Below are 13,480 nucleotides of genomic sequence, written 5' to 3'. Positions count from 1 at the left end.
AAATACAAAATTCTTATAGTAGCTTGAATTTAAGAGAAAATAACAACAAACTTTTAGAAATATAAAATTCTTGTAGTAGTTCGAATTTAAAAGAAAATAACTACAAACTTTGAAAAATACAAAATTCATAAGCTATACATATTAGCATCTTTCATCCATCCACAATAAGTCAATAACCATCAAAATTCATAAGTTCAAACATTCATCCTTTATAAATATCACAATTCAATAATTCAATTCATAAGAATCAAGATCTAACAATAATATCATCTAAAAATTCAAAATTATAAATATCACAAGTCAATAAAATTTAAAAAATTAAATTACATATCTTATATGCTAACTATTAAGTATTAATTAAATTATAGTTAAGAAATTAAATTATATATAATTATAATAAAAATATAATTTATTAATTTTAGAAAATAAATCGGATAAATCGGTTAATTCGGGTATACCCGATCGGATATCGGATAATCCGATACCCGATAATCCAAAATTCTCATTACCCGATCCCGATCCGATACCCGAAAAATCGGGTTTTGGGTATCCAATTATCCGACTTTTTCGGGTTTGGATATTGGGTATCCAATACCCGATATCCATTTTGACAGGCCTAATGGGAGGGTTGAAAGTGCATGCCATAATAGAATGTAATTGTTGAGATCAACTCACTATTAACTAATGATATGGTATCTAGTGACCTTTGAAATTATCTCGACTCAATTCTTCATGGTTCATAAGTGCATATAGGGCTGTCAAATCGGGTATCCGCGGATACCCGAACCCGAAAAACCCAATATCACATACCCGATACCCGATCCGAAATTCTAATTGGATACCCGATCGGGTATCCAGTCCCGAAAAATCGGGTATCCAGTCCCGATTTTAATGTACTAGGATTGCTTATTGTTTGAGAGATTCATCTGCTCAAGTTTAGTTTGATTATTGGATGAGAGTTGGTGTTCTCCGACTGTTACTAGAGAGCATAATATTTTGCAGTTCAAAAAGGTTAAGCTGAGGCAGGTAGATTGAGGTATTAGGAATGCTGTCATTGAAGAAGTTTTCTCCCAGCTTGACTCTCACAAAGCTCATACACACTGCCTAAATCATGTGGAATGGAGCCAAAAAGAAATTCTTCTAAGAAATAAGGATCCTGAACTGCCCAGATTCACACAATCAGGCTGAGAGGGAGAGGGGGGAGGCACTGCTACACTGCAATGGGCGGCGGCAGCGTCAGGGAAACGGCAGTGGACAGCGGCAGAGAGAACGCCGAGAGGTAGAGGGAGAGTGAGAGGGGCAATGCGTAAATAATTTTAGTCAGCTTGGGTTTGGAGAATTGGAACCGCTGAACTCGATTCATATGTCATTTAATTGAATAAATACATTATAAAATTAAAAATATATATAAAAAATTAAAAAAATCGGGTAATTCGGGTATACCCGATCGGGTATCGGGTTACCCGATACCCGATAATCCTTAAATCTTATACCCGAACCCGATCCCGATACTCGAAAAATCGGATATCGGGTATCCAATTACCCGATTTTTCGGGTTTGGATATTGGGTATCCAATACCCGATATCCATTTTGACAGCCCTAAGTGCATATATGCTTGCAACAACAAATATGTAAGAAGAAGATCAAACTAATATGTGTAAGAAGAAGAACTCAAAATCAAAATTGATTTGTCAAAAAAAAGAAGATAAAACTCATAAAAAGGGGAAAAAGAAGAGGAAAAGGGGCTAGTGCCAAGATTCAACAAAGAATATCCCATTAATTAAAGTAATATATTAGTGATTAGGAGTATATTAATGTAATTAATAGCAAGATTCACCACATGCATGTATGTCTTTTGTCCCTTGATTAGGAAATCGACTTGGACGATTTAGACTGGAAGGTATCAATATAATAGTGGCAATACTATGATTGAAACACTCCAAAATTTGCACCTACATGATTGATTGGATTATCATTCCATTGGAAATATGATGTCATTATTTGCAAGTAACGAAAAATATCAGCTGATCTGGTGTTTGTTGTATGATAATGATAGTAACAATGATATGTGTTTATTGTATGATTGATAGTTGATATGGACAATATCACTTTTGAATTAAACAACTCACTTCCATTTCGATCCATCGATATGATGGGGAAAATTATAAATACATAAAATTATACATTACAAGGACAAATTTCAAAATTTGGAAATCAGATGTGGACGAGTTTGTGTGCGACCAAATATACCCAATTAATATCGACGTGTTATTAGATATAATTTGCGATCGAACTATACTTATATCATTATAAAAATAGTATTATATTCACATAAAAATGAGATAAGTAACACTAAAGAAATGTAGGTTTCGATCAATAAAACTTCAACACTAGAATTTTAATATCAAGTTACATGATTGAGATTTGAACATCACAAAAAATGGTGTCAGAGAAACATTGGGTGAGATGCGACAAATGTACACCTTCAGTTCCACGTAAATATTTAATTTTGACTAATGTAGATAAATCTTCCACGTCAACTCAATCATTAATGTTATTAATTCCACACAAAAAAATCATGAGATATTATTGGTCATAAGTTAGTTTACAATTTTTAAAGTTTCTAACATTTGTAAAAAATATCAAAATTTGCCAAAAATTTATGACTTTCAAGACCAATATCCCAAAAATAATTTAGAACGAAGATACCAAAATTGCTCCAAGAAAACAATAAAAAATGTTTTACGATAAGAACTCGTGATTCCTCAAGCAATTTTGGTGTAGTCTTCATTATATCCTACTTAGCTGAAAAATAATTTTTTTATCGATTTACTTAATTTAACGATTGAAATTGTGTATCTGCAAACATTATAATGATTACATAGAAAAAAAAAGTCCAACTTTTCGTCTCAATTTTGGAAAATAAGTTTAACCATGAAATAAGCAAATGAGTTAGAAAAGCTAATTAGCTTTAGGTAGGCTCAAACTGTGAATATAGAAGAAATCGCCGGATGCATGATATACAAGATTTTTTAAAAGAAAATTGTATCTATGTGTTTGCATAATAGTAGTAATAGTTAACGTCCGATACACACAGTGAGTCTATTGTAAATATTATAACGATATCTTCAAAAGGTATTGTATTTATTATCAAATTAAAAATAATAATATAAAGAAAATTAGATCTAAGTGATAAAGCTGAAAATTGACCAATAAAGTTAGAGAATATACTAGACTAATAATTATCTAATTATTTGATGTTATCCGATAGAATGATAATTATGGAATTAGCTAGAATGTCATGTTTTTAATTCTAGAAGAATCTTAATTACAAGGATAAGCTATTCATATAATTTTATTTATTAGAAAAGAAAATTATGATCATGACTGATCGATGTAATAGTCTATTAGTCTGCATAATTAATAATTAAGTATTACTATAATGCTTCACCAATTTGATTTCATAATTATAATTTGTTGCCACAATAAAATAACTTAATTAAAGTCTTCAACTCCAAAAGCATGTGGGAAATTTTGCTACCCAACATAAATTATATGGTTTCGACCTGGAAATATCTATACACTCTTATTTAAAATTTGGTATAACCCCCCCCCCCCCCAAAAAAAAAAATCATATTTAAATATTCAAAAACAAAATTCGGATCACACACAAAATATCATCTCGATTCGATACAAATTGATTATTCTTTATTCAAAACAAGGAGAATACCTTGGGACTTTACACGCCGCATGAATGTAACAAGTTGATATTATTCAATAGTCTTGATACATGAATTAAATAATAGTCAATATTTGGAGTTAGTTTTACGTACCATGAACCTACAAATTAATATACTTATCTTAATTTGACCAATTTTGTAAAATATTCAAATGGCGGTGAAAAAACTTTCCACTTGCCCACACCTAATTCACCTCTGCCACCTACATTTGATAACTCAATTTTGTTTTGGATTGTAACATTCCCCAATTTTGAACTAATTTTATTCCAAACAAATGCGTCCTAATCAAATGTCGATTAATATCTACGTGGATAATCGCTACGTGGATTTGGCTCGGACCGCAAGTCCACGTGGAGACACACAATCAGCATTAATTTATATCAATAATTGTAATGAAAATGATGTCACCATTGTATGTGTAACACGTGTCCCATGTTAATCTTATTGATTTAAATTATGGTACACATCGAGTTGGCCTAGATTTCTCTAGATTATTTTATTCAAGCTTAGTACTTAATTAACAACCACATAGATATTTTTAACGCAGGGTCGAATGGAAACTAATAGGGTTCTTAGTAATTAAATTAAAATATTCTATAATGACACGTTGATTATATATGATCATTCCTTGAAAGAAGTTCTTCATGTACGCAGATAAGTGATTAAGCACTAATTGTAAGTGTCATACGTGATAATAAAAGTTGGTGAAATAGATCTCACAAATTCCTTAAAAATCAACATGAATACTAATATGATCGAAATTTATTAAAAATATATCCGTATATGACATAAACCCATGCTATAGCATGCCATTATGTAATAAAAAATCCAAATAAAAAATAAAGATTCCTTGGGATACTATTCCTCATGTATCCACATGGAATGTCGGACTAGTCAATTGAAAGTTAAAACTTATCCTATTATCAAAAGGTGTTCATCACACAATCTATTAGTGTGTATGCTACGAGATAAATACACAATTAGCATCATATTCTTCGAAATTTCAATATACCAAAATTCAAGTAGTCATAGTAACACTAAAGATCACATTTTTGTTAATGCTATAGCAACACTTCAAATAAGAATAATTAACACCAAAATTATATTAATAATAGTATTTGAAAACGTTATTGAAAAAATTATAATAAAAATAACTAACACCAAAATTATATTAATAATAGTATTTGAAAACGTTATTGAAAAAATTATAAAGTTTAGTCAAATTCTATTCAATTCTGTAACTTTTAAATATAGTCAATTAATTATAACTATAACTTTGGCATTTTTTCAATTAACCTATTTATTTGTATTTGAAGGAAATTTTTTATGTTGTTAAATCCGAAACTTATACATATATTTTTTTTATCACTCACGAAAGCCATTTATTTTAATATAAATAAGATTAGGCTAAAATATTTTGACATTGATTTAACATGAGAAACTAAACCTCATTGTGGAATTTTTGATGAATATACACTAATTTTCAGACTTAGATTTAGATTTCGATTACATTAATTGTTGTGCCTTTTTTGCTTAACTTGAAAACAGAATAACCGACCCCAAAATGGACCGGAATTTTAGACCTGCAGCACCCATTCCCCAGAAAAACAAAAAAAATCTGCATGACAGCAATTTTTTATTCCAATTTAAAACATTTTTTCCTAAGTCTGGAAATTCAACTTGTCACGAAAAGCCAACTAGGTCGTTAGAATAATAGTCCGTCACGGCGTGGATCCGACGTGGCGTGACGATCTACCATTGAGACGTCGACCCGATCGAGGAAGCTCCCTCCTTTCCCACCGTCCGATTTCCTTCCACCAATCCCCATCGAGATACCTCTGCATTAGAGAGAGAGAGCGCGCTCACAACACCACCACCAACAGCCAATAATGGTGGTTTCTTCTCTCTCAATCCCAATTCCCAATTCCAGAATACCGGTAAAACCTATAAATACCCCCTTCTTCTTCAACACCATTGCACCATTCGCTTCTTCTCTCACACGCTTACTTCACACGAAAAATACATCTCCGCTCAACCTCCCATCATCGTCTTCCTCACGCAATCGCGTTCTCGCTTACCGAGTACGTCTCCTTCCCCTTCAATTTCCGTGCTGCAGTGTTTGAATTACTTGTATTTTGTCTTACATTTTGAGCTGAATTTGCTTCAGGGGACTGAGTTAGGGCGCAAATCCAGCGAGGAGCCAGCGATGACGATCAAGCCAGCAGTCCGGATCGCCGAGAGGAAGCTCGTGGTGAAGGATCGGACGATTCTCACGAACGTGCCGGAGAATGTGATCGCCACCTCCGGCGCGGCGGCGGGGGCGGCGGATGGGGTGTTTCTAGGGGCGGCTTTCGACCAGGATCAGTGCAGCCACTCCGTCTCCCTCGGAACCCTACGCGACGTCCGCTTCTTAGCCTGCTTCCGGTTCAAGCTGTGGTGGATGGCTCAGAAAATGGGGGACAAGGGGCGCGACATCCCCTTGGAGACGCAATTCCTCCTCCTCGAGACCAAAGAGGGCTCGCATTTGGAGTCCGACGACGCCGGCAACGACAACAAAATCGTCTACACTGTGTTCCTCCCCTTGATTGAAGGAAAATTCAAGGCCTGCCTGCAGGGGAACGCCGCCGATGAGCTCGAATTGTGCCTCGAGAGCGGCGATTCCGACACCGTGGGGTCCACCTTCACTCACTCCGTCTACATCGGCTGCGGCACCGATCCGTTCGCCACGATCGAGGATGCCATCAAGGCGGTCAAGCTCCACCTCGGGACCTTCCGGTTGCGGCACGAGAAGAAGCTTCCCGGAATCGTGGACTGCTTCGGGTGGTGCACCTGGGATGCATTCTACCAAGAGGTTACGCAGGAGGGGGTGGAGGCTGGTCTCGAGAGCCTCGAGGCCGGTGGAACCCCTCCCAAGTTCGTCATCATCGACGATGGATGGCAATCGGTGGGGTCCGACAAGAAAGAAGATGAAAAGGAAGAGCAGGGGCTGCTGAGGCTGACTGGGATCAAGGAGAATGAAAAGTTCAAGAAGAAGGAGGATCCTTCGATGGGGATCAAGAACATCGTCAACATCGCAAAGGAGAAGCACGGGCTCAAGTATGTGTATGTGTGGCACGCCATCACCGGGTACTGGGGCGGGGTGAGGCCCGGGGTGGAGGAGATGAAAGAGTACGGATCAGCTATGCAGTATCCCAAGCTGTCAAAGGGGGTTCTTGCGAACGAGCCGGGGTGGAAAACCGATGCTATCGCTTTGCAGGGATTGGGATTGGTGAACCCTAAGAATGTGTACAAGTTCTACAATGAGCTCCATAGTTACTTGGCTGCTGCCGGCATAGACGGCGTCAAGGTCGATGTGCAGTGCATTTTGGAGACGCTCGGTGCTGGCCTCGGAGGCAGGGTCGAGCTCACAAGGCAGTATCAAAATGCTCTTGATGCCTCTGTTGCCAGGAACTTCCCTGATAATGGAATCATTGCCTGTATGAGCCACAACCTCGAATCTCTTTACTGGTATGTGTTAGTATTTCCAAATTCATATTTAATTAATTGTATTGATTCTTGAATGTTAACTAATGGTGTGTTTTGGATGCAGCTCGAAGCAGACTGGTATAGTGAGAGCTTCGGACGATTTCTACCCGCGTGATCCGGTGTCGCACACCATCCACATTGCAGCTGTGGCATACAACAGTGTGTTTTTGGGAGAGATAATGCTGCCTGATTGGGACATGTTCCACTCTCTGCATCCGGCAGCCGAGTACCATGGTTCGGCCAGGGCAATCAGTGGTGGACCTGTCTATGTCAGTGATGCGCCGGGGAAACACAACTTCGAGCTTCTTAGGAAGCTTGTCTTGCCTGATGGCTCCATCCTCCGCCCTCGCCTCCCTGGTCGCCCCACCAAGGATTGCCTCTTTTCAGATCCTTCTCGTGATGGTGTTAGGTCAGTAGTCTGAAATTTTTTTATATAGTGTGAAAGAAACTTGAGAATGTATGATTTACTGATGGATTGTTGTTGTGGTGGTGCAGCCTGCTAAAGATATGGAACATTAACAAGCACACTGGGGTTCTAGGCGTGTACAACTGCCAAGGTGCGGCGTGGAACAGTATTGAGAGGAAGAACACCCACCACCAGACCAAAACCGAGGCGATCACCGGCTATGTGCGGGGCCGGGACGTCCACTTCATCTCTGATGTGGCGCCTGACTCCAACTGGGATGGCCACGTGGCCCTCTACTCCCACAGGGTCGGAGAAGTCATCGTCCTTCCTTACAACGTGGCAATGCCTGTCTCCCTTAAGGTCCTTGAGCATGAGGTGTACACCGTGACACCAATCAAGAGTCTAGCGCCAGGGTTCAGCTTTGCCCCGTTCGGCCTCATCGACATGTTCAATGGAGGCGGAGCTATAGAAGGGCTGAACTATGAAGTGAAGGCCGGGGCAGAGCTCTCGGATTTGGGGAATGGATATCAATCGGAAGAAAGCATTGTGGGTGCCGAGAGAGCCGAGAACTTAAGCTCGGAAGCCGTTGCAGTTGTCTCCATTGAATCCAAGGGATGTGGGCAGTTTGGTGCTTACTCTTCGACTAAGCCAAGAAAATGCAAGGTGGGGTCTGAGGTCGTTGACTTTGAATATGACTCAGCATCCGGCCTCGTTACCTTGAACCTGCTCGAGATGCCTCGAGAGGATGAGAAGGTGCACAAGATCGAGATTGAGTTGTGAAGTAATTGTATCAAGATTTTGGGGAACTAGTATGTAGCTATGATCATCTTATTGCAAGATTCATAGTGTTGTTCCATTGGGGGGATCTAGGAGATTAGGACATGGGTATGGATGCTGCAATGTGTTGTACTTTTTTCACCTACCATGGCCCATTGAGAAACCCCAGCAGCATGTGCTTGTACCTTGAGTGCATTCTAATCACAGTACAATAATGTCAAAGTGGATGATACCATTGAAATACTATCTCATTTTATGTGACAAGTTTGCTTTAGAGTATTTTGTAGTAATGTTTTAGTTGTCTTATCAAAGGCTCTGGTTTCTCTGTTATTCTTTCTTTTTTAACTACTATGGTTGTCATTATAGACTCTTGGTGAAGGAGCCTTGAAACAATCATAAAAATCTTGAAATACCTAAAAAACTTAAAAGAGGTCTTAATGTCTGTATCTCTCATCACCAGTTTTATTTTGTTATTAGTTCAATGCTATTCTTTTTTGGCGCATTTCCTTAATAAAGACTGAAATGCTTATTTCCTGGGCTATGAAATTGTATCTCTATCCTGTAAATAGTTACATTAGCGGGACTAATTCCCCACACATTTATATTCTGTTCATTTTCACAAAATATCACGGATTATACATTCCTGATTTCCTTTGTCTGAAAAGTTTATTTCTACATAAGCTTTTGACATAATTGGCATGCATTATTTGTTCAATTTAACTGGCCTTGTCTTAATGTAATACTATGCAGTAATAGCTGCATTTACAGTCCAGTTTAATGGAAATTATGTCCTCCATGTTGAACTTGAAAATCTAAAATTATTGCAAGTATTGGTCATGCATTGCAGCATGGAAGCTTCACTATTATCAATGGGTGATGCAGCTCTTTGAACAATATAATATGAGTGAAGCTGCCTGCCAATTTGCTCTGGCTGCACTTGAGCAAGCTGACGAATCTCTTGGCACTGTGAGTAGCACCTCTGATGAGAACCTTGGGGAATCAGTGACTACTGTAAAGGGCAGACTTGGGCGAATGTCTTTAAATTCACGTTGGATCTCAATAACTACCACGATGCATATTGTGCAATAATTTCAAATCCCTGTTTGAGGCGTTTCATTATACTAGTTCTTTATGAGCGTGGTGCTGCGAAGGTTTTCAGGCTATTTCTTATCTCTCCCTCCATCATTCCCACTCTCTTCTTGGTTGACTACCTTCTTTCCATGCATAAATCACTTAATTGTTATTGAAGCTGAACCAAATAGTGGATCAGAATAAATTCTAGTACGGTATACTGAACCAAAAAACATGAAGGTTGCATGATACTGAGAATTTTTATTGTTATGGAGCTAAGGTTGCAATGTTTCTTATGTCCTCTCCTTTTCATCTCTTTTCCTTCTTTCTATCTTATTTTGAGTAAGTGATCTTGATTCTTGCGGTGAGATTGCATAGGTTGAAGTACTTTTACATATAGCCTTTTGCTGTTCTCTGTGTAATGGCCAGTTACCACTGATTGGTTTAGTGGAGAAAGTAGTGCGAGAGCTTGCCTGGAAGGTTTGCTATCTGATTGACAAGTGAATCGGAATCTTCTATTTTAGAGTAACCTTTTTGTATCTCAATGTCATCAATTAATTTGCTTGGTAGGCTGACCGTTCTGAATCCAACTGATTTGTCCCTCAAATCCAGACCCCATATATCCTAAAAATCTTTTCTTTTTCTGTTTCAGCTCCTGCTGGTGATTCTCTGCCTCAAAAGCTTTCTGTCTCGTTTAGATATTGAGAATATTTTCGTCCTTTGGCAAACATCAAGTGGTATTACATTGACTTGAATTTGGTTATTTTAAAGCATTTTCACAGCCTAGTGGCCGCATATGCTATATTTAGACTACTTTCAGCCTAAATCTGCTCAGGCTTATTCTCTTTTCTATTTTCTATCTTCATAATATTCATTCAGGAACTGATGTATATTCCTCATTGGAGATTTTGGGTCGCTTCTTAATCTACATGAAGACTACTAAGTATGTAAAGAAATTAAACTGGTGTATATTCCTCATTGCAAATTCCTTAATCGTCCTATTCCAATGGCTAACAAAGCAAACTTTCTTCCAATTCTCTGCAGAAATCATCAGGGTCTTCCGAGTCCTCATCATCCTCCTGCGTTGCAAGGCTGTCGCAAGCTTCTTTCCGTTTCTTGTTGTTTCCTCCCTCCTCCTGCTGGGGAGGACTGAACCCTGTTTGTCGATACAATGTCTCCTTTTGGGAATTCCAATCAGCAGCGGTCTGCTCAACCACATCACCTATCAATCTCTGGTTTTCTGCAATGTGCTTTATGTTTTCCACATCAACCACCTGGCTAGCCTCTTCAACAGGACAAAGATATTACAACTCGTATTAGAAGGTGCGAAACGAGAGATGCATTTTAAAAGCAGTTGATAGCACATGTTGTGATCGAATGCTCTGGAGACGTGTTGATGCAAGTCAATAAGGCGGGACAAATGGAATTTTGGGAACATATTAAAAGTACCTTTGATGGCAAGCTCCTTAGCGGCTGCATACTCGGACGATCTTTTCTTGAACAGATCAACGTCAAGCTCTGTGCCCTAGTGGAAAGATTTAAACACAGAGAGATATCATAACATAGTATAGTTTAGTTAATTATGCAATAAAAAAGGTAAGTGAAGGAACACACCAAGTCCATGTGGATGAAGTGCTCAAGCCGGGAGTTAGAAAATAACCTAATGAGTAATGAGTAAAAATTGCACCCTTCAGGTAAGTCAACCAAGTTGTGATAGAAGAAAACACAGAAGCTTACATCTTATATGCTGCTTGAATACGGGCATTATGTTGACCTGTTACTTCATTCACTCTTTCTGCTGGAGAGCCTTCATCTACACCTACAAATCCGAAAAGAAACATGTTCCTCTCCAGCATACCCTTCACTAGAGCAGTAACTACATTCACACCAGCAGCCTTTGCTTCAATTACAAGATTCTTGAGCTGTTTCAACTCTCCTGTAAAAAAAAATTAAGGTAAGGGCTTGCTTGGAAGAGAACACACTATGACTTCATTGCTGCTCAAATTATTATGTAGTACTTTTAAATTCAATTCCACATCTTTATAAAGGTCTGGGGAATAAGAATGAGAAGTTTTCATCTATTATCTTTCCCACAGAATATATAATAACAAAGTATTTCCAAAACAACATCAAATTAACAATAATTCAGAAATGCAAAAAGTCTAGTCCTAATTGAAACAGAACCAACTTCAAGCCCTCTTTTTTTTCTCAAGGACAATGTCACAGTCTTTAGATAATGAATACTAGTGGAAGTCATCTGGTTTCAGTTAACAGAAACATTGACATATACATTCCCCAACCAGAAAAATGTGCTTGCTGCTTCTAAGATCTCAAGAACATGTACTTGCATTTCATTTATGCTTGTGCTTTGGAGAGGACCGTTAAATATACATTAAAAATAAGAAAGCAATGAAGTAATTAATTGGGCTAAAATAGTGAAGGACAAGACAGAGACTTATTGTATTGCTAGTTAAGCCATAAATGTTCTACAGAGAGCAAGAAAGAAACATGTACAACGATAAAATCTAACAACTGGCAGCAGCCACATTAACACAGATATTCAAGTGAAGTACAAATTACTGGATATTGTAGAATTCCCCATCAAATCTATCACCCAAATGGCATAACCACACCATGGTGAGAAACAAGTGAAATGCTCACCCAAAGACAAATAAATTTTATAAGGAGGCTTGAAAATTTGTGTCTCAAATAGGCAGTACAAGCAAAATAGGCCACCTAATCTGTTGAAGAAAGAATCCGGTGAAACCATGTAGCCTGCAATCCGAAGAACAACAGCTATACAGTTACAATAGGATAAATAAAAGTGAAAATAAAGGTTTACTTGATCAATACATAGTAATTCGTGCAAAAAACGAAGCCCACCAGATAAAGTGAGAATAGCCTTAAAGCTTCCCAATTTCACTCTTTGCTTACAGAAAAGTGAGCAGCAAATACACATTTTGACAGCTTGTGCACATCTAGATACTCATTGATGTATTGGTAATATGAACACATACACCCTATGATCAGATAAAACAAGTTTTAACCCCCAATCTCCACACACTCACATTTTACAACTTGCAAGAAACCAGGAACATCACAAGTTCAATAGTTCAAATATGGAATAACTTACTAATGGAATGTGCATAGAGTGACTGCATAAAGAGACCTTGATTAGTGGAAGGGGCAGCCTCGAATATGTAGGAAAACCTCCTTGAAAGCCAAACTCTTTTGAATTCAGCAAAAGCACTCGATTCACACTGCACACCAAACGAGCAAGGTAATCATTTTATAGCCGCAAATAGGAGGAACAATTTGTGATTGTTGATTAAAACCAAATACTTGAGTGAATTCATGTATGAGCTCATCTATGTCCAGCTTGAATGGCTTGAGGTCCATGTCCTTGATCAAATAGAATAAACCCTCTTCTCAATGATTTTGGCACAAGTTACAATTTTGAGTTTTATCAGTTGACAAAATAAAACATGTTGAAGCATCAGTTTTCTGCTCAAATCAAACTTGGAATCAGTAAACCTAAAGAGGCGCGCCTTGAGTCCGGGACTAGGGTGGGCTGAGCCGAGAAGGGGGGCGGTGGAACTTTGGTGTTGGTGATACAGGTTATCGAATTTGGGGACGGAAATAATTCTAATTTTGACTGTTCTATTTCGCTCCATAATTTATTACTACTAGTATTACCCAAACTTAAGGATTTAATTTAATTTTTATTAATTTGTTTATTTATAATTAATACACTACCTTTAAAATTCCAAAAAAAAACTCTACTACTCAGCTACTCTCCAAACTTTTCATAATTTAAGTATTCCGTAGGGGGCGCATTTAGGTCCTAATGACCTATAAGAGCATCTCCAACGGGAGAGGTAAATGGAGAGGTAAACTAATATAACTACCATATTTACCTTTTCTTCATGAGAAAACATTCTCCAAGGGGAGAGGTATTTG

General features: G+C 37.9%; 2 protein-coding genes across 6 annotated transcripts; one reads left to right on the top strand and one right to left on the bottom strand.

The window, feature by feature from the left end:
- Positions 1-5,615: 5,615 nt before the first annotated feature.
- Positions 5,616-8,713, top strand: LOC125187453 (probable galactinol--sucrose galactosyltransferase 6). The gene is made up of 4 exons (XM_048084046.1): positions 5,616-5,822; positions 5,909-7,248; positions 7,331-7,675; positions 7,762-8,713. The coding sequence occupies exons 1-4, from the start codon at positions 5,631-5,633 to the stop codon at positions 8,450-8,452; spliced, it is 2,568 nt and encodes an 855-aa protein (XP_047940003.1). The 5' UTR covers positions 5,616-5,630; the 3' UTR covers positions 8,453-8,713.
- A 1,755-nt stretch (positions 8,714-10,468) lies between these two features.
- Positions 10,469-13,157, bottom strand: LOC125187012. 5 transcript variants are annotated; one of them, XM_048083514.1, is made up of 7 exons: positions 12,863-13,157; positions 12,654-12,780; positions 12,182-12,295; positions 11,258-11,456; positions 11,135-11,180; positions 10,970-11,045; positions 10,469-10,805 (listed from the first exon to the last, which is right to left on the bottom strand). In XM_048083514.1, exons 1-7 carry the CDS (start codon positions 12,917-12,919, stop codon positions 10,531-10,533), a joined length of 894 nt encoding a protein of 297 aa, XP_047939471.1. In that variant the 5' UTR covers positions 12,920-13,157; the 3' UTR covers positions 10,469-10,530. The 5 variants fall into 5 exon arrangements, with proteins under 5 accessions (XP_047939471.1, XP_047939473.1, XP_047939472.1 ...); XM_048083516.1 differs by having other exon boundaries at positions 12,257-12,295; XM_048083515.1 differs by having other exon boundaries at positions 12,690-12,780.
- Between the last annotated feature and the right edge of the window lie 323 nt (positions 13,158-13,480).

The sequence above is a fragment of the Salvia hispanica genome, chromosome 5 (assembly GCF_023119035.1).
Source record: "Salvia hispanica cultivar TCC Black 2014 chromosome 5, UniMelb_Shisp_WGS_1.0, whole genome shotgun sequence".
Taxonomy (NCBI): Eukaryota; Viridiplantae; Streptophyta; class Magnoliopsida; order Lamiales; family Lamiaceae; genus Salvia; species Salvia hispanica.
Note: the sequence above shows the minus strand (reverse complement) of the source record. Positions and strands in the feature narration are given on the sequence as shown.